The sequence below is a fragment of the Gouania willdenowi genome, chromosome 6, assembly GCF_900634775.1.
Source record: "Gouania willdenowi chromosome 6, fGouWil2.1, whole genome shotgun sequence".
Lineage (NCBI taxonomy): Eukaryota > Metazoa > Chordata > Actinopteri > Blenniiformes > Gobiesocidae > Gouania > Gouania willdenowi.
In genome coordinates, this window is record NC_041049.1 from 24035701 (window position 1) to 24060276 (window position 24576).

At 38.5% G+C, this 24576-nt stretch overlaps 1 protein-coding gene across 4 annotated transcripts; it reads left to right on the forward strand.

The window, feature by feature from the left end:
- Positions 1-180: 180 nt before the first annotated feature.
- nap1l1 (nucleosome assembly protein 1-like 1) lies at positions 181-22764 on the forward strand. 4 transcript variants are annotated; one of them, XM_028449985.1, is made up of 16 exons: positions 181-302; positions 8497-8535; positions 10678-10766; positions 11949-12051; positions 13864-14005; positions 15244-15324; positions 15493-15621; positions 15804-15875; positions 16239-16378; positions 16497-16642; positions 16955-16974; positions 17347-17469; positions 17552-17584; positions 17690-17740; positions 19680-19716; positions 21406-22764. In XM_028449985.1, exons 2-15 carry the CDS (start codon positions 8519-8521, stop codon positions 19683-19685), a joined length of 1152 nt encoding a protein of 383 aa, XP_028305786.1. In that variant the 5' UTR covers positions 181-302; positions 8497-8518; the 3' UTR covers positions 19686-19716; positions 21406-22764. The 4 variants fall into 4 exon arrangements, with proteins under 4 accessions (XP_028305786.1, XP_028305785.1, XP_028305782.1 ...); XM_028449984.1 differs by having other exon boundaries at positions 21409-22764; XM_028449981.1 differs by lacking the exon at positions 19680-19716 and having other exon boundaries at positions 21406-21536.
- The last annotated feature ends 1812 nt before the right edge of the window (positions 22765-24576 follow it).

A 24576-nucleotide genomic window follows, 5' to 3' on the forward strand; every position in this document is an offset into this window, starting at 1 on the left:
TGACATCTAAAGTTTATTAGGGACGATGATGATGAAGATATCAACAGTTAACATGCATGAGAATGTTTAATAATGATCGTAAAATGATAGCGGAGGTCCCTCAGGGTTCTCTCCCTCGGCCCCTCCCATAACAGCGCGTTGCCCCGGTGACAGCCGGTTTACGTGATGACGTCAGGTGTATATGAGCGCAGGCGGCGGGATATCTCTCCCTTTTACCGCCATCGGAGCGGAGAGTGTTTGTTCTCAGTCGCCTCACTGCGCAACTCCGTCCATCCAGGCCAACCTCGCGCCGCACAGCGAAGGTAAGGACCGGGACTCACACAGCGGTGTCAGCGGCATACTCCCTGAAAGTAAAGAGTCGTCCCCGGGGGGAAATGTGAACAACGGGTCTGTTAATGAAGCGGCGGAGGGAGGCGGCTTTGCTAATGCTAGTGATGCAGCCGCTGAGACGGGCTCCACAATGCTATGTGCTGCTTAAAGCACAACATAACGGCGTGTGTTCCTCCAGCTGGCTCCTAAACGGCGGTATTAATTAAAAATGAAATTATTAGACGACCACTGCTTGTCCGTGAAGGTGACGTTTGTTGACACGTGTCCCGTACCGTGTAATTTAGATGTGACCTGGTTTGTGAGGATGTCAACGGGCTGCTAACTGACTGGATACACCCGGAGCCACGGTACAGGGCGGCGGGACTTACAATACTGGTTCTTTCATGTGTTACATAACGGCAGCTAGACAACGCGTTCTGTCTGTCATTGTGTTCCACTGTGTCTATTGCAGGGTTTCATTATAACTCGCAATGCTGCGCATGACAATAGCGGTTCACGCGCTATGTTAGCAGTGACATGAGCGGCCATGCCGGCCAGTGTTACTGTGTTCAACTATCACAGGCTTGGCCTGAGGAAGGGACTCAGTTAGTGGTGGTTAGACTGAAGATGGTGAGGGTTTCAGTGAGTTGTAATGTATGGGCCCACTGCAGCTAAACATGTGGTCCTCCAGGGGAGAGGTCTGTCTGGGCAGGGCTTCTCTAGTCCTGTGGCTTTATGGCTTCCACATGCAACACGTGGTCCATGTGCAGGATGCTGAGTAGTTTTTCCTCCATAAAGGCCCTGCGTAGTCCATCAAAGGACATGTTGGATCCAGTGGCAACAATAAACACATTTTAAAAAGTTATGTCACTCGGGTTATTTCCCAAACTGTCATCATGACTCATCGTTTAAATAGATGTGATTGATGACGCAGGCTTTAGGAATTTGACTTTAATGGCTGACCTGGCTGGTCAGTGAATGTTTGGTTGTATATTAAGGGACTATTTAGTGCAGGTGCCACCAACCTTTTTGAAACTGAGCTACTTAATAGTTACTGTACAGTGTGACAGGCTACTAGTTATATAAAAAAAAACACTATTTAAATTCTACATTTTTACTTTTGAGGATAAGATAATAAGGAAGGCTAGTAATAACCTAAACAGGTCAGAAATGTTTATATCTCTTATCTATACACCTGTTTCATTTACAGTATATTTTATAAATAAAAAATTCACCTTGCTTATATATATATATATAATATACCACTGACCATACACCACTGCAGCACTTGAAAACGCTTGTCACAATGTTTCAATGAAAATAAATATTTAAATTGGTTAATTTGATACTAAAACTGTATCTGCAGTATTTAACTTTAGTAAGTTCCAACATCTATCATATGTATTTATATTTACGATCTTGGATCCTGGAGTATTTGGACCATTGGGGACGAGAGCTGCTGAGGGCACAGCATATGGTTCATGTGGGATACCTGGTGCCCCTGCTTTAGTGCAATATAATTTTTTTTAATTGAAATTGATTTGATGTCAAATATAAAATCATGGTCACCACGGTCATTAAATTAAGTCATGGGAAATATTTTGGAAGTTTTGAAATGTATAATGTATTGGTGAGTAGTTTTGTGAAATTTTTTTTAAAAGTGCAATTTTTAGGTATTCCCAGCACACGTGGCTGTAAATTGGCTGTGAATCCATTTAATTTAGCATTTGGCAATTAATTTTGTCCCCACTTCAACTCGTCTTTTCCGATTGATGATTAACACGTTTTTTTTTCCTGTATAGATCATCCTGAGGGTTTTTTCAAGAAAGAGCTTTTCAAATGTCAGCCTAGGGACTCTGAGGCTGTTGAGAGGTCTGATCTAATAAGGAATTGATTTGTCCATGTGCTCAGACAGCTGGTGGTCAAAAAATAGGACCAGAGCTTTGTCATAACCAACATCCTCTGTCTCAGAAGCAAAACATTCAGTATGTTTTGATAGTCTTTAACCTCAAACAACTGTCAATGTGATGACTGTCATCTTCTTAGAGTGCTTGTAAAAGACGCAGCATAATAAATTGACTGCTTGCAAAAAGATGGATTTTTGGAATATTTGTTATTAAAGTTGTTCAATCCAAGCACATGCAAGCTCCTCCCCTCCGCCCCGCCCCTCTCAAAGCCAACGCTAGCCTGCAGGTCAACACGGAAGTTGTTGCTAGTGGTCTTGAAACATGGCAGGACAAACGCAGCAAAAACACTTGGTAAACAAGTCAAATTATCTTCTATGGGAACACTTTGGGTTTGATGAAAACCTAGAGCAAAGACGCATCACGTGCAAGAAGTGTTTTGTTTTGTGCGAAAGTAAACATACTTGATTATAGTGTTGGAAGGATTTTATTTATGTTTAAAGAATGTTTTGTTTAATACAAAAAATAATTAACTTTTTGGTTAACAAATAATCGTTTCATTAATCATGATTCATTTTTTTCTATTATCGGGCAGCCCTAGCTTTCACTATATATGTCGCTTTAACCTATAATAATGCTAAATATTATGCTCTGCACAGTTCATTTCGTTGACTAGCTACAAGTTACTGTTTATACTGCCAGATTTCATCCCATTTGAGAAGATGTTGGTTTTGTTCTTTACAAATTTTTGTGCCAACAATGACATGAATAATATAAATAATCAAAACAGTAAGGCCTTCTGTTGCCTTCTCAATTCAAATTCACCAAACCCTTCTGAGTTGTGACTGTTAACACCATTCACTTTGAATGAGGAAAGTGTGTGTGTCAAAGTAGTAATTTTTACACTGAACAGCAGGTATGGGCACTGCTCGGCAAATGTTACAATTTCCTGTCTTGCCTTTGTGAAACAAGGGATTTTATTGCCTGTTCTAAATGAGCCATCGCCTTGTCAAACTGAGTAGACATGAGCATGTCAATCACACAATCAGATTGTCTCTCATCAGATGTGCTTGCTTTACCTTTTGTCATGTAAAAAAATACTTGCATATCTACATATTCATATCTTACCTTGAATATGTTCAAAACTAGGTAAAGACAAGGAATTAGAATATTTTTAAAGATAGCCAAAACAAACTAAGGGATGTTGCCTTAGTCTACAACCGAGCTCTACAATTACCAGTTTACATTGTTACTGATAATGGTGAAGTTAGACTTTAATTAGGGCTGGGGGGTATACCGGTATATATCTCTGATATATACATTTTTAATATACCGCTGCACCGGTGTATTTGATTACACAATGATCGGAACGCTGCACCGTGTTTCAGTCAGGACCCTTTTCATGGTTGCACTTCTAAATGGGAAACAGTAGCGTTATGGTGTAAATAGATAAGAAATGTATTGAAAGCTCTAAAGCTACATGTGTGAATGTGCCTCTGCTACAGGATGACAACACTCACGGACATGGAGGCACGGTTAGCTTAGCATGTTGGCAGTAATGCACAAAAGAGAGCAAAGGATCGCAGTTTGTTATTCCTGTAACACAGAAATAAGTCTTGGTGGATCTGCAAATCTTACTCACCATAATTAACCACCACACCACTGAGTATGCAGCATTTAAAGCTAGAAATCAAGCTATTGCTAAGCTAGCGGAGCACAGAGCCAGTGGCTGTTACGTGTGGGTGCCTTAACAGACGGAGTCCGGCTATGTCTCATTGTAGTTTGTATTACTACTGGTGTGGAATTATTCTGCAAAATTCACTCATGACAGTAAAATAGACCGTTCTAAGTCAATTTACTGCAGTAATTCCTCTCTCAACCAGTAGAAAGTGCTGTGAACACCTGGTTATGCATGAAAAAACATATTGTGAAACTGGAATAATTTTGAAAAATACCGTGATATATATATATTTTTTTTCATACCACCCAGCCCTAACATCAATGACGGCAGACGAATTCATCAACTCTCAACAAAACCCTCTGCCCGGCCTGCTGCGCCCACGCTCGCTAGACACACATCCCCCTTTCTCTTTCAGCAAGCTGCATATTTATGCTAGCCTAGTTTACAGTGCTAAATGTTAACCCTCCCACTTTTCTATAGCAATACATACTTCCTACGGGCACTGCACTATCATCAATCATAATAGGAATGTTCTATTTTCATAAACACATTGGACTAAGTGCTAAAGCTACTGACCTACAGTGCCTCCTCGTCTGTGGGGGAGCAACTGCATCAAATGACTGTCATGATGCAGCTCTTCAGAAAGCTTCATAAATAGCTACTTATTACAATCTGGTACGAGCCAATACATCCTGTTTCATTCCACTTATTAACAAAATAAGATTATGTAAAATGTGTTGTCACTCATTAATTCCATAATTATGCTCTATAGTGAAGTTTGAGAATCACTACACTGAACTAAAACATGCTGGCAATGGGCTTCCCACTTCTGTGAACGCTGGTAGAGCACACATAGCACAAATATTTTCACACAATCTTATTTAGGCTTTAAAAGATCAGGATACTTGTGTTGATCAGTGATTTAAAAAAATAAAAATAAAAAATGATTTGCTCAAATGAGTAGAGATGGGTACAGAGTTCAAATTTATGTTAATGTACAGTGTATATCTTGTTTATATCAGTGTTTCATATATCAGCTGATTTATTGGCATCAGTCTTTTGACCCCCCTCTATCTCAATTGGTCCTAAAAATCCCGATTCGGTCGGGCCCTAATTGGGGCATTACTTGTGTACAGGTATTACAGAATTATTGTGGAGTCCAAAGTAGTTGCTCTCCTTCTGTTTCGAATCCACTCGTTGTTTGCTGAAATCCTTTTGAACGCTCACAACTGTGGAATCATTTGTTCTGTTATATATTCCATCTGTTATCATTCTCCCTCTTATACGCTCGATTTTCCTTGTCATTCTTCTTTTTGAGTTGTAAGCCTTTGTCTAAAGCTGCGATGGAGACTTTTCCTATTCAAACATTTGTCATTACACCTTCACCACCAATGGGATGTGATGGTGCATCGACTTTAGTCGAGTAGCCTATAGTCATGCCCAAAACTGCTCATGGAGCTCTTGGTTTGTAAAAAGATCTCTGATTGGTTGTTCTATACTATCACGGTGCTTATTTTGTAAAGCTCAAATTTAAAGCTAAGAGAAGGTGCAGAGGTCAAGGGTCCTCTCAGAACACTTTGGATTACAATATGCTCAAAGGATGTTTTGTTTTTGTTTTTTTACCAAATTATGCCAAAAATAACTTGAATGCAATATGTCGAATCGTCCCCCCCCTCCCTCTTGGGAACGCTAGTGTTCACGCGCTACTACTGTGCCACTACTGTGGAACTCTTTGACTTTTTCCCTTGGACTAGTAACAAATGTAAAGACTTTATCTTGTATTATTGGTAGGGATGTAACGATTCACTCAACTCCCGATACGATTCGATTCACGATACGATTCTCTCACGATTTATTTTACAAAATGGGAATGTAGACAAATTTTTTTGGGAAAAAAACTAAAAAATACTGTATTTTCCTTTTATATTTCATTGTCAAAAGAATCCCTTGATAATCTATTCAAAACAATGCAATTTAACTAAAAATAAATCTTGAATTAAATAAATAAAGGAATAATAGAAATGAAAATGAAGCCTATTAATTTAAATTCTGGTTCTATAATAAACAATGCAAAACTGCATAATAGTTCTTTTTCTTTTTAAAAGTGCAACTGAAAATGTATTTTGTGCCTTAACAATTGGACTTTTAAAAAAAAAAAAAAAAAAAATCGTGATTACACTGATTTACGTCATATTTGTTTGGACCAGCAGAGGGTGCTGGTAACCCAGTGGTCGGTTGGCATGCAGAAATTCTTGCAGTGAAGAAGAGAAGCTATGCTAGCAGACAGAGCTACTAGAAAAATGTGACTTTTACAGATATTCAAGTAATATTACAGATATTCTTTCGGTGCTAAAGGGGTAATGAATCATTTATTAACATATTTAAGAGTAGAAGGCGGTCAGAAAGAAAGTATTAGCAGACTCCGCCCACCGCCTACACTTCTACACTTGCCCTCTGCTGGTTAAAAAAAGTACTGCGATTCAATTTTCAGAAAATCAATATCAACCGTGATACCTATGAATCGATTTTTAACTGCCTTACGATTAATCGTTCCATCCCTAATTATTGGAGAGTTTTCTGATGTTCTACAGACTAGGAATGTGCGATATTTTATTTATGATTTATCGTCAAAAACATTCTCACCGGTAAGAATGTCATCCCTCGATATAAACGATAAATTCCCATGTCGGAAATTAGCGAGGGCCATGGGCCATTTGTCCCTCAATTTAGCAAAGAATGCCCCAAAAAACCGCGTTCCATGGGCCAAAACTGCCTCGTTTGTTGAGAGCGGAACGTTGTTTGCGGAAGCTCTGCACGGTGTGCACCGCCTCCAGCACACACCGCCGTCTTGTGTGTTCGTCACGGCTACCTGAATCTACTATGCTGCGATACAACACGGACCGCTACTTGGTTAAAACCAGACAACCATCCAACAAAGGGAACCGACTCAAGTTTTCCCGTCAGATCCACCCAAAGTTCCACAAACACAGGGACAGAGATGAACCTGCAGCGTCTATTACTCAACTAAAGCTAACTATGCTAAGCTAACCCATTGACACAGACTGAGCTATGTGCTAACGCTAACCTCCATATAAAGAATAGACCAAGTAAAAAGATTAAAAGAACACGTTTTACTGTCGTAAAACCACAGAGAGCCACCAATTTGTTTATGGTCAGATTTAACACTTGTATGGAAGGATAAAAGCTAAACATGTCACATGTTGTGTGAAATAAATATTTACATAGTAACTATTGTCAGTATTTATTCATCCCAATTTGTGAAACGCAATATTTTGTAATTATATTTCATCAGCAGTAAAAACACCATTGGAGTTATTTGTGCTTTTAATGTGCTTTCTAATATTTTTATTTTAAGTGAGGAAATAAATTCATTACATACAGTATCACTAATAGTAATCCACATGCACAAATATATTTCATAAAATCAGCTCATGAACTCTGAGTCAGCAGTTATTTTAGCCTTTTTAAATGCGTCGAGTGTTGATGTATTCAGATTTATTTGTGTTTGTAAGGAACATGTTTACACCAAGTTGTGAAGTTTTTATTTATCGGGATTTTTATTGTTATCTTGATAAATACTAGAAATAATCGGGATAACATTTTTTTTTTTTGTCATTATCGCCCATCCCTACTGCAGACATAAAATCATGCATAACTCTCTGCTGTGAGGACAGTAAGAAGCTCAGAGCCGCTCCTCACACACAAGCAGCTGATCGGAGCAAAATAAATTGGGTCTGTTCTTTCCACCTTAGATAATTTTTAATAAGCCATTCATTCCATCTGTTATCTCTCTCTTTCTGACTCAGGGCAGACAGCGCACAATCCACTTCCAGTCAGCGCGCTGTCTGCCCTGAGTCAGGGCTTTTAACAGCCGCTGTGTTAAAAGCCAAGTTAGAGACTTCAGCTTGAATTTAAAGCCATGGGACTGTCCCTACTTTCAGATCAGAGACTCGCATTGACTTTTGACGAGCAGCCTATGGTAATGCTTATAACAACTCATGGGATCACTTTGTTGGTGGAAAGATCTCGATTGGCTGAAGTCTAGCGTCATGCTGCTGTATTTCAAGCTCATTTATTAGGGATGTCCCGATACAACTTTTTCAGTTCCGATATACCGATATTGATCCGATGCGATATCAGCACGAATCATACATACCATTACTTATTTTGTAGTGTGGAATGTTAGAAAAGGCTTGATCAAGTGATGTTACTCAAACAGAGAACAATAGTCAGCAACATTAGGTTACTTTGTTGGAGTGTGAATCACAGTCACCTATGGATAGAAGTGCTGGAGCGGGTGATTTGGATGCAGTCCGATAAAATCCGATTTGTTTTCTGGCTGATATCGGACCGATGTCAATATTAGATCAGGACACCTATAATTTATAGGGCCAGGAGAAGGAGAGTATCAGTCTACTCCGAACACTTTAGATTACAATATGCAGTACGTTATAATGAGATGATTATGGATTTTTGACCAAATAAAACCCCAGAAAGATTACATATGGAATAATGTAATGAAAGCCAAAAACTCACAATTAGCATTTGTTAAAATATTGTTTTCTCTTTTTTTCCCCTCAGCATCATCTAATTCTCAGCAAACATGGCAGACATTGACAAGTAAGTGCATCCTGCTCCACTGGCAAATGTATTTTTTTTTACTTCTTCTTGACTGTGCCCTCAAAGCATTTTTATATGTACTGTGTGCGTTCATAGCCATTGGATCATTTAAAATCAATGATAAGATTATTAGGTTCTTTTAAGTGTATGTTATTGATTTGTTAGGTGATATTTTAAAGCAGTGGTGAATGATGTTATTCATGGGCATGGGTCCCAGCAGTTGAACCTGCAGAGGGCAGTAGGGATGACCTGATACAGCTTTTTAACTTCCGATACGATACAGATGTTGCAGCCTTGAGTATTGGACGATACCGATATCAATCCGATACAATATCAGCATTAATCATCCACACTTTTTAAACTTTTTTTCTAGTGTGGAATGTAGGAATGTGCGATATTTTATCGTTTATGATTTATCATCAAAAACATTCTCACTGGTAAGAATATGTAATCCCACGATATAAACGATAAATTCTCTTGTCGGAAATTAGCGAGGGTCACGGGCCATTTATCCCTCAATTTAGCTAAGAATGCCCCAAAAAAATGTGTTCCACGGGATAAAAACTGCCCCTGTTTGTTGTCAACTTATTATTCTCTGGAGCGGAACGTTGTTTACAGAAGCTCCACGGTGTGCACCGCCACCGCCCCCCCTCACACATCGCCGTTTGTCTGTGTGTGAGGTGATAGTCACGGTTGCTGTGCTGCGGTACAACACAGACAGCTATTTGGTTAAGCTCAGATAACCATTCAACAAAGTGAACCGATTCAAGTTCCTCCGTCAGATCCACCCAAAGTTCCACAAACACAGGGACAGAGATGAACCTGTAGCAACGATTATGAACTGGAAACGCACCTAAAGCTAACTATGCTAAGCTAACACACGACACACAGAGCTAAAGCTAACCACTCCAAATAAGGAACAAACCAAGTAAAAAGAACATGTCTTACTGTTTATGGTCAGATTTAACACTTTACTATGGAAGGATAAAAACTAACATGTCACACATTGTGTGAAATAAATATTAGCATAAATAATATTGTCACTATTAATCCGTCCCAATTTGTGAAACGCGATATTTTTTAATAATAATTCACATGTTCACAGACTAAGCTGGTCCCATTAGACTAATGTAACTATTGAGATTATTACACCTAAATATACTGAATGATTAAATCATCAGCTTGATCTGGTTTAATTATAGGAAATCAGAGATATATTTATCAATCATAACTTTATGTAACTCATTCTCAGATATAAAATAAACAAGATTCATCAGCAGTAAAAACACTAATGGAGTTATTTTTGCTTTTCATGTGCTTTTTTTTTAGAAAATTTTATTTCAAATGAGGAAATAAATGAATTACTTACAATAACACTAATAGAGTGATCCACATGCACAAATATATTCCATAAAATATCAGCTCATGAACTCTGAGTCAGCAGCTATTGAAGCCTTTTTAAATGTGTCTAATGTTGATGTATTCACATGTATTTGTGTTTGTAAAGAACCTGTTAACACTTAAGTGGTGAATTTTTATTATAATTTTTTATATAGTTTTTTTTTTATCGTGATTTTATCTGATATTGGTCTGATATCGGATCGGGACACCCCTAGAGGACAGTGCAGCCATCACATCCTTACATATGACTAAATGTATAGCAATGTATGGCCTCTTGTTGCAAAGTAGCACAAGATGCACCATAAAGTTGATCAGAAATCCCTCCTGGAGCCATGACCTTTAGTTGTTGACACACATGATAGACGTACGCACCACTTAAACTTTTGCTCTTAATGTTTGTTCTAATGCTGCAGACCAAGTAAATCATTGAGCTTCTGCTGCTGAGGCTGCGTCATGTTTAGTATTTAGCTCCTCTGCCCTGCATTAGGAAGCAGGGTATTGTGTTTCACTGCTGGTAATAGTGTTGTGGGTGTATACAAACTCCATTTGTGATTGCAGCTAGTGTTTACATGGTAGGAAACATTAATGACCCATGTGATTCTGCATGTGGTTGAGTACTTACTAGTAAAGCAGATGTCTTTTAAGGAGAACAGAGACGATGCATGGCTAAATTCAATGAAGGCTACAGTAGTGTTTGAGGATGTTCCATCTTTTCACTCTGCCTCTTTTGCCTCTGAGCAGCAAAGATCAGGCTGAGGTGGACCCCGCTGATATGGAGGATGTAGAGGAAGTGGAAGAGGATGAGACGGGGGAAGATGAAAACAGCAAAGGTAGGCTGGCACTGCATATTTGATGCAACTTGAAATGCATAAATTCAGCTGTAGAGGAACAGCTGGAATTTAAATCCAACAAATTTGCATGAAGTCGAGAGCTGAGGCACTAATCTGTTTATTTCAACCCTGTGATGCTGTTCATGCATCTTTTGATGCTCAGTAAATGATTAATCAGTGTGCTTTCCACTGGTTGTAGCCAGATATAGATTGGTGTTGGGCCTTATTTTTTTTTTTTTTTAATGCCAAGTCAAAATAACTTTTTAAAAAGGCAAACTTTAAAGAGAACCTTGTTTTATTGCCCTGCCACTGATCTGTCACAATCTGCACTTTCTTGGGAAAGCTGTACATGAGTACTGAAAAGCTGAGTGGGATTATAAATGCATTAGTAACACTCAGCTTTACCAGTATTGGCATACTCAACCAGTTTGGTCAGAGAACACTAATATCCACACAAAGACTGGATTAAAACTGGACTTGATCTGTTTTTGATAAGGTTTTTTGTGTCCTGAGGTTGCGTTTTACTCGCACACTCCCTAGTATAATTACCCCAGTTTCTGATCAAATAAGATGATTTGGCAAATGAATAAACTTGGCTGCCCTTTTAAAAGTTCTTATTTAGCCACTGTGGTATATGTGCCTGTAACAGTTTATGTGCATCAAATCAGCTGCACACTTATTTTGTGTCTGTTGAATTGCATTGTCCCTGTCAAGTAAATAACTAAATGTTGACAATGAGGACTTTAAAGGTTAGTGGATACTTTAAATGCTCAGATTACTCCTAACTTCAAATGTTGACAGGTTCATCTTTCTCTAGAAAAACTTAAAATGAAGCAAAACACAGGGTAAAGAAGTTTGCACTACTTTAAATTCCTTTGGCTGTTTTTTTATTATATTGTTACTAGGCTGTTTCTATACCTACTGTACCGTGAGGCTACCGTGATATCAAATCGTGGGATTTAGATATCGTTACATCCCTAGTTGCATTGTAACCTCACCTATTGGTACCAAAACATTAGTACCATTTAGAAGCTTTCTTTGCTGATAAAGCTGCTCTTCGTTTTTAAATGATTTCCACTGTGCTGCATAAGACCCCTAAACTAAAAGCAATCTGACTTGATTGTGTTTTCATCACTATTTCTAAGCTCTTACTGTCCTTTTTCCCCACATTTGTGTCCACAGCTCGTCAGCTAACCGTGCAGATGATGCAGAACCCTCAGATCTTAGCTGCACTGCAGGAGAGGCTGGATGGGCTGAATGGCTCACCGTCAGGGTATATTGAGAGGTAAGGTGACATGTCACGCAGTTACCCGTTTTTAATGCAAATGTTTAAAAGTAACCATTCTTCCACCAGAAGTTCTGACAAATCTTGAACAAACACTTTATCTGGACAAAAGCCTTTTTATTGATGCGTTTCCCTTTATTTAAAGGGTACCTGTGCTATTCATGTATAAAATGTAAATTGTTTATTACCAGGAAACATATCTGCACATTTATTATTAAAACACATTTGAGCAGCCCAGAAGTGTTGTGAGGTTGTGTTGTTCTGGTGCTGTTTACATTAGGTTCTACCAGATTTCTCTAATTTTATTTAGGTTACTGTAGCCCTTTTCACCACATTTTCTTCACCAACACACCACTCAAGGATGTGTGTTGGAGCTCCCTTCAATGTGTCTGAAGCTGTTATTGGTAGCTTTAGCTTAGCATCAGCGCTGTTTACTTGCGCAACATTTTTTATTTTATAACCAGCTTATAAATAGCGTCTTGATTCTACTGGTTAAGGTTTTTCAGTTGAGCTGTCAAAATGTGGGTTGGGAATCCCTGTAATGCTCGTTTTTAGCCTGCAGGTAATTTGGATGCGTGTCAAACCTTTAATCAGTTAATTTGTTCTCAGGTTGAGACCTGAACTGAAGTTCACAAGCAGGATGAGATGAGTGCTTTCTGCAGGGAATGGTGTCGTAGTGATGGCGGCCTCTGAGAAAAGGCCAGCAGGCTAATCATGGCTGCTTTCATTGTCTGATCTTTTCTTAAGAAAAACCACCAGCAGCTGTTTGACCAATCTCTCAAGTGTTGTGCGGAGTGCATGAGTCATAGACATGCTCCTGTATTGATTATCCTCTAGGACAGTGTAGGGCTGGGCAAAAAATCGATTAATCGAAATTGTAGATAAAAATGTTACATTTTGCAAATTCGAGTTTAAAAAAAAAAAAAAAAAAAAAATGTTGTTCCCCACCACAGGTTTTTTGGACTTTTTCTTGTGTTCCGATGTGAGCCAGCCCCCGCTTTGTTTACATTTGTTTATCTTTAAGTAGACTGTGTGCTACAGGCATGTTTCAATTTTTTTTTTTTTTATTTGTACTATGCTGAGATGCTCAGGGTAGAATTTAATGTTTTTATAATTGTAATGTTATGTTACAGAATATGTATTTATCTGATTTCTTAATCAGAAAATTAAAGCTACTGTGAAGTTGCTGTTGCATTTTTGCTTAAACCTCATTTACATTTTATTTTGGGATTGTTCTATTCATTTTAACTCTTGAGGACAATCACAGCAATAAAATTGCACTTTTGACAATATATCTGATGTCTGCAGTCATTTTTAAGTGCATTAAAAAAAATCGAATCAAAACTTTTTATTTTAAAGGCAAAATCGCCCAGCTCTAGGACAGTTGTTCCCAAACGGTGTGCTGCGTCAAATCTGGGAGTGTCATACAAAATAAATAATTATTTTGTGTAGTTGTGATTTACTACTTTGTATGCACTAATTTCATAATTTGGAGGCAGACCTAATTAAAAAAAGAATCACAATTAATATAGTCTTTGTCACATTTTATTTGGCAGTAGTAAATAATTCTGCACATTTACAGATATATTACATGTTGAGTGATGACATGTTATAAAAGCTATTTTGCACAATGTGCCTTCAGATTTTTACTTGTCCTTTGGTGTGCCTTGGGCACAAATAGTTTGGGAACCACTGTTCTACGAGTCCAGTTAAATTAATTTTGTTTTTGACTATTGATTGAAGTTAAGTGGTTGTGAACAGACTTTTTGTATTGGGTCAACAGAAAGATTTTTAATGTTTTTCACCCAACAGTTTACCAAAGGTTGTAAAGAGACGCATTAACGCCCTCAAGAACCTCCAGGTCAAATGTGCTCACATCGAAGCAAAGTTCTACGAAGAAGTCCATGAACTGGAGAGAAAGTACGCAGCTCTCTACCAGCCCTTCTTTGACGTGGTAGGTTGACTCATCTGCTCATAATCAAGAGCCTTCTTATTACCGCAAACGATTGGTGTTGTGATTGCTTAACGTTGGTTCTGGGACTTTTCTGTGTCGGGAATAGACATGTTAATTACTTGGCTTTAGTAGAAGAAAAAAATCTGACCTAAATTTTCTTGATGGCCTTAAGAAAATAAGAGGCCCATAAAAGGAAGTCTTTGAAATGACAGTTTAATTGATTAATGCCCAAAAGACAAAAGCATCAGCCATTTCATTCTGTAATAGTACTTTTGGCATTAGGCCACATTCCTCAGCTAAAATTTCTGTGCATTTTTTTTCATCTTTCAAAAGTCGTGGCCAAGAAAGGCAGCAGCAAAATTACAAACAGGCATGCAATTAGTTTACAACACCAACAAAGTTGATATGCCTCTAAATACAAACAAAGCAATAAAAAGTTTCTGCAGTCGTTAAATCTGCCTCAAATGCTCTATTTGGATTTTAAAATTTAATGAAATTAGCTAATTTTGTTTATTTGATGCAAATTTCCATGAGTGAGGTACAGAGTATAGGAAGGCCTTTTTCCAGCTCAGTGTGAGTTCAATGAACATTAAGCGAAACATTTGCTGTGATTGGGAAAGAATGAACAGATGTAGGTTTGCAGGAGTCCGAGTAAGTATTCGTATATGAATGTATTTCTTCTGATGGACAAAGCAGGCCATCTTAACAGATAGTACAAACCAGTGGTGAATCCACATGTGACAATGTACGTTCTCTGAAAATGTGACTAAATTTATAATGGAAATAAACAGGCTTTCACGCGATGTAGAATTTGCTATAACAATGCTTTTAGACAAATAATTTAACACACTTGCTTTTTTTTGGCAGTCGACTAGAATGCTGTTGATTACACTGTTAACCATTCTCATGCCAACATTCTTGGGTAACATCAGTTTATAATCATGAGATATTTTTAGCAACACAGTCCTTCAGAATAAGTTGCATTAAAGAAAAGGGACTTGAATAGCTCTGGATGACAAAAATGCTTTTTAACCAGAATGTTCTGACCAAACAGTGTAAAGTAAGACACGGATAACCACAGTACAGCCTAACATGGTGCTTAGCATGGAGAGGGGAGTGACTGCCTTGTACTGTATGCAATTTCAGAGCTTAGAATTGATTTGTGACCTGGTTTTGTTTAAACCCAGTCTTTGTCTGTCATGCTGTTGTTTGAAGATGACACTGTCTGTTCCCCACAGAGGAGCAACATAGTGAAAGCAGCCTACGAGCCTACAGATGAGGAGTGTGAGTGGAAGGCAGATGAGGATGAAGAGCTGACTGTAAGTAAACCTAAAAACCTGCGCAATTCCTTTCTGGGTTCAGTCCTTTTAATTTTCTGCTGTAAAATATCAATGCATGTAGCAATTAGATTCTACAGTCAGCCTGTACTATTGGGTGTGTTATGAACAAATGGATTCTGTGATTTACTGAGAGCATCTTTGTACCAGGATGAAATGAAGGAGAAGGCCAAGTTGGAGGAAGAGAAGAAAGATGAGGAGAAAGAGGACCCTAAAGGCATCCCAGAGTTCTGGTTAACGGTTTTCAAAAATGTGGATCTGCTCAGCGATATGTTGCAGGTAAGGCTGTCTCAGCTACAGCCTGATCAAAAAGGAAACCACTTATGCACAGTACCGCTTGCTGAAAAATAGTAGTTTGCTTCCACCTGTTGGCCAAGTTTGCCTCTTACACATGTACAGCCCATGCATTTGCTACTTCGTGTTGACATTTTTCTAAGATGTTTCTTTTTTTTCCCATCCAGGAGCATGATGAGCCCATCCTTAAACATTTACAGGACATCAAAGTAAAATTTTCTGACCCAGGACAGCCAATGGTGAGTCATGATCAGTGATCCATCTCCCATTAGCCCAGTGGTTCCCAACCTTATTTTGGGTCGTGACCCCATTTTGATATCACATTTCTGGTTAATTCTTTTTAGAATTAGTTTTGATCATGTTGTTGTTGTTACAAGCATCCACATTTTGTACAAAGCGATGAGATGCACCAGCTCAGATATTTTTATTTTTTTCTAAATTTAGTCATTTGAAAATTGAGAATATTGTAATGTAATTTTTTTCATCAATTACTAGACATTTTAGGAGACCCCATTTAAATTCCAGGTGACCCCAAGGTTGAGAAACACTGTATTAGCCCTTTCATGTTAAACACTGTCTAACTGGGACCTCGTTATGTGCAGAGCTTCACATTAGAATTCCACTTCGAGCCCAACGACTTCTTCTCAAACACAGTGTTGACAAAAACCTACAAGATGAGGTCAGAGCCTGATGAGAGCGACCCGTTCTCCTTTGATGGACCAGAGATCATGTGCTGCACTGGGTGAGTGAGAGAACGAGGGACCATCTGATTCTGCACATCTGTGTTAATCATAACAATAACTAAAGCATCATTAGCAGCTCCCCTCCCATCCCTTTAAATCGTGTTCTGTCCTTTCCAGCTGCACCATTGAATGGACAAAGGGCAAGAACGTCACGTTGAAAACAATCAAGAAGAAACAGAAGCACAAAGGCCGGGGCACAGTCAGGACGGTAACAAAGACGGTCCCCAACGACTCCTTCTTCAACTTTTTCACCCCACCAGAGGGTGAGCCCATCACTGCTAGCTTTTCCATGCTTCACTTAAAGAGTTGTTTGAGTTTATTTAAAACAGGGACAGTACATATTAATGAACATATACATGTAAATATGTAAGATAATAGCCAACTGCTAATTTCCCTCTTTAGCCCCTTTAGGTTGCCAGTTAATAACACGGCTTTGTCTGTCAAACGACACTGGTAACAAATGTTGCAATCCCAGTATGCAGATTTTTTGTACAACTCTGCACGTTCCTTCTGTGCCTGTAATGACTGTTGTACCAAGCTGTGAGTTATTTATCCTTTTGTTTTTCTATTTGCAGTTCCAGAAAATGGAGAGCTGGTAAGTCTCTTTATAATATGAGCATCTTTTACTGAAAAACTGTTGGTGTACTGACCAAACAGCTGAACGTAATGACTTTAAACAGTTACAGAGACAATCATTAATGTTTGGATTAAGCACTTCTTTCTTTGTTTGTCTTTATGTAGAGAGTTACTCAACAACACTTTCTGGGAATTGCTATGGTTTTTTGTTAAGCTTTGTTGAAAAAGTTATACTGTAGATGTTAAACACTCAATGTAATTACATCAGCAATGTCTCCTGGTTTCCAGTGCAGTGTTTTATTCAAGCTGAAATTGTTATAAGTATAGGCTTGTTGAGAGCATGGTTTATTTATTTTTTGATGAAATCAACAAACTAAAAATTGTTTCTCAGGATGAAGACTCTGAGGCAGTTCTGGCTGCGGACTTTGAAATCGGTCATTTCATCCGTGAGCGAATCGTCCCTCGAGCTGTGCTCTACTTCACAGGCGAAGCTATTGAGGATGATGATGATGACGTGAGTAAGAGAAGCTGAAAGCACATGTTATACAGCTGAGGTTTTGACGTGTCTGATTATCTGGTTGCTTTTTATTTGGCAGTATGATGAAGAGGGGGAAGAGGCCGATGATGAGGTAAGACACGATACGTTAAAAATAGAATTCTAATAAGAGCTTAGTCTGTGAACTGTGGGAATGTTGAGTGAATACTTGGCCTGAAGTGGCTTTGATCATCTTTAGGAAGGTGAGGAGGAGGCAGATGAAGAGAACGACCCTGACTATGTTCCCAAGGTGAGAACCGTTCACTTTCATGCTATGTAAAGATCTCTATGCTGTAAAGGGTTTGCTCAGCTCTTCTCCACTCAGTCAGTTAAAGGTTAAAACATGACCCAGTAAACTCACATCAGGGCATGGAGGACTGAGGCTAGTGCTACTGTTGGCACACACAGTGTAAAGCCTTTGTTGAGCTCCGTGCTGCTAGTGGAGAACAGCTGTCATACAGACATACAGAAAACATGCTGTCAAATGCATCTCATTATTCACCAGCTTTTGGTTTGCTTCATCCTTTGTTGTGCTGATCTTCATTTAGCTTCACCCTTAAGTGCATGTTCTTACTAAAATATGAATGCTTCACAGATCCAGTGGAAAAATGTGATTGTGTGCACATAAAATCCTGTTTTAAACATGATTCAAAATGTAATTTTTCTGTTTATAAGTTGATAATTTTTAAATGCTACTAAATGAATAGAAATACAAATGCTACTGCAATGATAAATTATACGCCATCCCAGAATTAATATAATATAGATCATTTATATATATATATTTTAATGATTTATATATATACATAAATATTTTTAAAACCAGCCTGGTTCATTTAAAACTTGCTGCATGTCAAATCCATTAGCAGCTGTTGGTCGCTTCCTGAATCCCACATCGTGTTGGTTCTAGTGGCGTTAACAGTTAATATACAAAAACATTCATCGTTCTTATTCACAGACTGGTAAAACCTGAATTTTCAATAGACCGTTCATAATTGCACACTAAAGCTGGTGACGTCAGGGATCATGGGGTCATTTATGATAAACATGATCTTAAAGGTTTCCTGACTTAACAGCTCTGAGACTGCACTTGTACGTAGGAAATAAGCTGCTGCGATAAATTAATCCTTTCTGCTTCGTTGTTCCCTGATGGCCAAGAACATCAACCTTAGACAGTGGACGATTCCTGCATCATTTTATTACGCGTTTAGACACAAAACTCCTGTGTATGAGCAACAGTTTGTCACAATTATTAGCTGACATCACATTCAGACTAAACTTTCTTTCCAGAAGTCTGCTGCCACAGCAAATCCTTGCCTGTTTTGTTTTGGCAAATGTTTTTACGTTGAATTGCACAACCCTCTGCATTTATCTGGGCTTTGGACCGGCACACCTCGGCCCACAGTGTGGATGAAACCAGTGACCCTCTGGTTTTTTTAATCATTAGGCCACCACTGCCCCATCACATCCAGACTGTGGCTCTTTATGAAGCACGGCTCCAAGCCTGATTGTTTGATTGTCTATGTTCTGATAAGACATTTACACATTTTCTCAATTAATCCTCTCGTTAGCTTAAATGTGCATAGAAATAGATGGGATGCATTTAAACCCAAACATAGTTACTTTACGTTGAAACACAATAAATGCATGAAAACACATAAAATAACATGTACACCTAAACATCTTAATTGTTAGACCTTTTTTTTTTCTTCCTGTATTTTGACTGCCTCCATATGAAGTCAATGGGACAGAAGCTTTATCACTAAACACTTCAGGCAAAAGCTGCTGTTCCCATATCTGCGCATGCACATATTATAATTAAAAAATGGTTTATTCATATTCAAAGTACTAATTGCTCCATCCACCATATGATGAACTTGGTCTTTTCCTAAGTGGCTCAGTGAAGCTTTGATCAGAGGGTGAGGTCTCAGACTGTAGAAAGCAACAAACTATTGTAGAACAGTTTAACTACATTCAAAGTTTTAATGTGCTTCAGTGGAGATGGTTTGGATTTTATGTGAACACACTTGCCTGTGTGGCGCAGCCTAGTTTTGACACTAAGAGCATGACCACACCCACTCTGACGTGCTGATTTCTGCCAGGTCATTTGGTTTCTTTGCACATGACTGTTTTTTCATCCTGGGTCACTTTGGCACCTGTCAGCTCCTCTCTAAATTTTTCCTCACTAGGTGTAAGTGGTGACAGTAGAAAAATAACCCTGTCCTGGTAGGTACAGCTCGTGACTCTACAGCTTCCCTTCACCCTCCTCCCACTGCATTCACCCCTCCCCTCATCACCGCCTCCCCCTGCTTCACTAAGTTGCTGGTTTGCTGTGTGTTAACCCAACATGAGCTTTGCATTTGTGTCTGTTGGTTCTGTATGTTGGAGCCTGTCCTGCCCTTGTTTTTGTTGTTCTTGTCATCTTCTACAGACCAAAGTAGTTTTATTTTGTTCTGTTTTTGTCACATTGAAGATTTAGGCATTTCATCATCAGCCTGTGCATTTATTTTCACACCATGTTTTTTAAAAGCATAATTTCATTGGACTAACCTGCAAAAGAGATGTCAGCAGATTGTGAATTTGAGTGTCAGATATGGAAGCAAACAATCACAGATAAGCCAAATTTAAGATATCTGAAATGAATGTTAACAGCTGTGCAGCTCCTACACTGTAATGCAAGCACATTTTTTGTCAATGGGTGACACAGTTCCACCTGATGCTTTAGCTAATTGCTGGAATGGCAGGAATCATACATTTTATCCTGTGACCATTTGTATTACACATAAAACCTAAATATTTGGGACTGGCAGTGTTCACTCAATAGTCCATCAGTACTGATGTATTCATGCAGTCTGTGGCTTATGGTCTACTGAGAGCTTTGGTCAGTTTATATAGAGTCATTACTAAAAGGAACTAGTATGTCCTGAGATTTAACTGTAGGATGACTGTTGCTATTAAAAGGTAACGCACCAATCATGTGCTCTGTCCAGTCCTGGATGGAATAAACAGGAACAGCTACTTAAAGCCCTTATATCTAGAATTAAATTTAGATTTATAGAAGATCTGTAGATAAAAGCTAGACTTGTACCATGTAGTGCAGAAGCCCACTAAGGTGTTGAACTCAATGGTTTTGTTCTTGGTTGAAAGACGGTGTGAGAAATGTTACTCAGTGTTGCCTTCAGATGACATCACCTGAGCTCTGCAGCAGCTTCACAAGGAAGCCCCCAGTCACTCCTCACATTCTTTTAGTTTGTAGTTCACTGAGACATGCATTTTAAAAGTGCAATCTGTAGGCAAAGACCTCATCGATTCACATAAAAAAAACTTACATATCTTTGAACAAATCATTACTTTTGAGTTTATCACATTAACATTTCAAGTCCTATATAGCAAATAGCAATTTTGGAATTCAAACATTGTATGAATAAAATGCCTGATTTTGGTTAGTCTTTATTTTGCATGCTTAGTGGAATGCTCTCCAATGTGTATCTATTCAGTTACAAACGTGTTTTCATGGAACCAATTATGGGTCAGAGCAAACGGCAAAGTGAAATAAAATACGACCTCTGTTTAAGGTTTAAGTGACTCCAAAGCACTGAATTTGAACTGATCTCTAGTTGGAACGTTTATCCTAGTCTGGTTTCAGTTTCCATGGAAAGCGACTCACACTCTGCTGAGAGATTTTAGTTTATAAACAAAAGTTTGCAGTTAGCTCTGACCTGGTGACTTTTTGTTCAACGGTCTTTGCTTTATTTTAAAACTTGTCTATGTGGAATAAATAATTCCGTTTTTTTCTTGCGGAGTTCAGTATTTGTTTTCCATGTGAATGCGTCATCCATGTGTGATTTCTGGTGAGAGCTGTTGTGTGATGGTGGTTTTTAACCAGAGTCTGACAGAAGTTTCCCTTTCTGTCAGCAGGATGCAGCCCCCCCAGCAGAGTGCAAGCAGCAGTAAAGGCCGGACCGCTGCCTTGGATCCAACGCACTGTAACTGCTTATCAGACATAAAAAGGAAAAAAAACAATTAAATAGTTACTTAACGCCTTACCATGTTTTGTATTTTTCTTGGTAGAATTTCAAGTATAAAGGTTTTTGTTACAAAGACTTCGTGGTAACACTGGGAGCTGAGGCTCCATATACATATTTTACTAGACTGGTTTTTCTCTGTACAATCAGTAGAAGACAGGCAAAGTATCAACTTCAAACAGCATGAACCTGTTTCTTCACTGCTAAACTAGTTTGGGTTCTTGTGGAGTTTTGTTTTTTGCTTGGACAACAGCTGAGGCTCTTTCCTCTTCCTTCTTCCTTCTCCTCCCAAAGCTGCAGGTCACTCAGTTCTGCTCGTCCCAGATGATTTCTCTTTTCAGCACTTGTAAAAGCACTGTAGCATTTCCAACTGGAGACACTGGACAGAAGGTTGACCTGCAACTAGGCAATTCATTCCAATTTAGTCAAATTTGAACCATTTTCCAATAGTCAGACATTCCAGTGAGTAGATCAGCTGGTGCCATGTCACCATCCTTGCTCCCAAAGATGATTTGCCATTTTTCAGTAAATGGATTATTATTCCCAGTTTAATGGTTCCTGTAAGGCTCTGTTCACACCAGCCTAGCCTGCCATTCCAGAGAATTTATTGACAAAGTTTAAGATGACCGTTTTGCTAAATCACCTTATGCTTCAGTTCCACTTTGGCTTGTGTCGGCTGTCATCTCTTTTTAGCACTTTGTACCAATGTGAGCATTGTTGGTATGAAGCTTAACCAGTGAGGTTTGCACTCTGGGATCACTTGAAACATAAGGACAGATGTAGCACAGGTAGAAAACACAGAACTGCCCATGTCTGTATTAACTCCCTGTCACTAGCCCATCTCTGATCCCAGCCTAGCTCTGAAGGCCTGGGTTTATTTAGCACTGTGAATGTTAAAGGGAGGTGTGCGACTAGGACACCGGACCAACCATCCTCCTTTACCACCTCCCATCCCTCGGTTTTTCTTTGTTCCCAAAATCTTGTTGGAGCAATACTTAAAGAGAGGAACAGAAGTAATGGTAGCCTGCCTCCATCCCAGTCTATTCTCAATGCCTTTCTCAACGTTATCAGCCTAGTGCTGGGCAGTGTGGTGCCCTCTGTAGGGAGTAAGGGTTCCTCATTCTGCAGGGAGTATTCAGATCATTTACTGGGTCCTTCTGAGCAGCTGTTGTCAAGGCAAAATGCTATGCTACAAATAAAAATGTACTCTTAACTGTTGGTGTCCATGAATAAACTGGTTGAATATGTACCATTGTTTACCTTTTTTTTTTTTTTTTTTTTTTTCTCCCCCACATTCATCAATATTCTCCCTACACCTTTGACGAAACAGTCTATTGCACCACGTGTATTTAAATCTCAGGCACCTTCCATTCTCCATCAGTAGGAGATCATGCTCTTGCTACAAGTTACTAGTTTAAGGGGAAAAAACTTTTTGTTGTGAATATTCCACACCAAAAACCAAATGCTTAAAGCCAGTATTTATTTATTTTACTTTATATAGCCTAATGGCACATTTATACAGAAGTCTTCAATTATGGATAAAATGTAACATTTTCAATTACGTATCAGCCACAAATAAATGTATTTGGTCACAAACATTTTTCCGATAATTCGAAGTGACATGATAAACATTGAAAACAATCATCTGAACAAAATTGAGTGCCTTTTCATCTAATGTCACACCACATAATACCCCTGAATTTTAATTTATTGAATGTATAGCATTCAGATTTGAGGTTGTGTCCATCAGCATCGAAGGCATTAACTTTTTTGCACACAGCATTTGGTGATATTTTAACACCAGTTTATATATTTGTCACTGAAATTAAGAGGACACAAGTAAAATTAGGATTGAATACATTTGAGTCAGTGAACGCATCTGTTGCCATTATTCACTGTTGGATAAAAGTATTCAGACATGACTGGTTATCCAACAGGAAGTGTTTCCCAACATATACACATTAATATGGCGTGTTTTGATTGCAGCTCTAACTGCTTTCATTGTTCTTGAAGACTTTGTTAAATTTTGGAGTGTTTGTGTGGGAATTAGTGCCCGTCAAATTATTACAGCAGATATGGAACTGTTATCACAAGCAGGGCCACAAATGTCTGATCTAAGTGCAACATTCATGTCAGCATTTAGAATAATAACCAATCTGAGCATTAATACAGGAAAGAATGAAATGTCTTGTTTTTCTCTTTGGTCTTTGTACGTTCTTGTTCTGTCTTTGTCAATTTATGTATTGTTCTTTTTTGGGTTATTGGTGTGATTTTTTTTTTTTTTTTTTTTTAATCATTTTGTATTTTTGTTGCCATTTTGCATGTTTTTGAAGTCTTGTAAATTTTTCAGGCATTGCATGTTTTTTTTAGATTTATTTTGTGTGTTTTTTTCTGTCATTTTGTGTTTATGGATTTATTCTGTGCATTTACCTTTGGGGCCTGTATGAAATTAGATTAAGAGCAGGATGTGGCCCCAGCATTTATGAAGTCAGGCACTGATGTTGGATGTGAAGGCCTGGCTCACAATTTCTGCTAAATTTCTTCCCATAAATGCTTGAGATTGAGATCAGGGCTTTCTGTACAGGAAACTCCAAACATATCAAATCACATCTTTATTGTCCTGGCTTTGTGCACAGTCATGTCTGTATAACGAAGTCTTCCCACAAAGGTGCAAGCATGGAATTGTTCAAAATGTCCTGCTATGCTGAAGCTTTTACTGAAGGTAAAGGACCCAAACCCTGGAAAACAGATGTGACCATTGCTTTTGTCTAAATATTTCTGGTACCATAAATGATTGTTACTTTCCTAAAAAAAAAAAAAAGCAATCTGTAATCAGAGGCTTTCTGTCCTTTCTAATAAATGAGCTCTGTGTATTTACAAAATTAAAATATGACATGTGTAAAGTGTATTAGGCATAGCTGTAATTTATTAAAATGAATAATCAAAGCCCTAAAGCAAAAAAACTGAACGTGACCTGCAACCTTGTATATGAGAACATCTGGATTTTTCTAATGTGTATGAATAGTCAGCAGGGGGCGCCCGTGAGTTAAAAAAGTTAAAG

Excerpts from the sequence above, each read along its gene's own strand:
- nap1l1 (XM_028449981.1), top strand. Across the intron at positions 12,052-13,863 it reads CCGTCAGGGTATATTGAGAG|TTTACCAAAGGTTGTAAAGA; the intron begins GTAAGGTGACAT and ends TTCACCCAACAG. Across the intron at positions 17,585-17,689 it reads GGGAAGAGGCCGATGATGAG|GAAGGTGAGGAGGAGGCAGA; the intron begins GTAAGACACGAT and ends GATCATCTTTAG.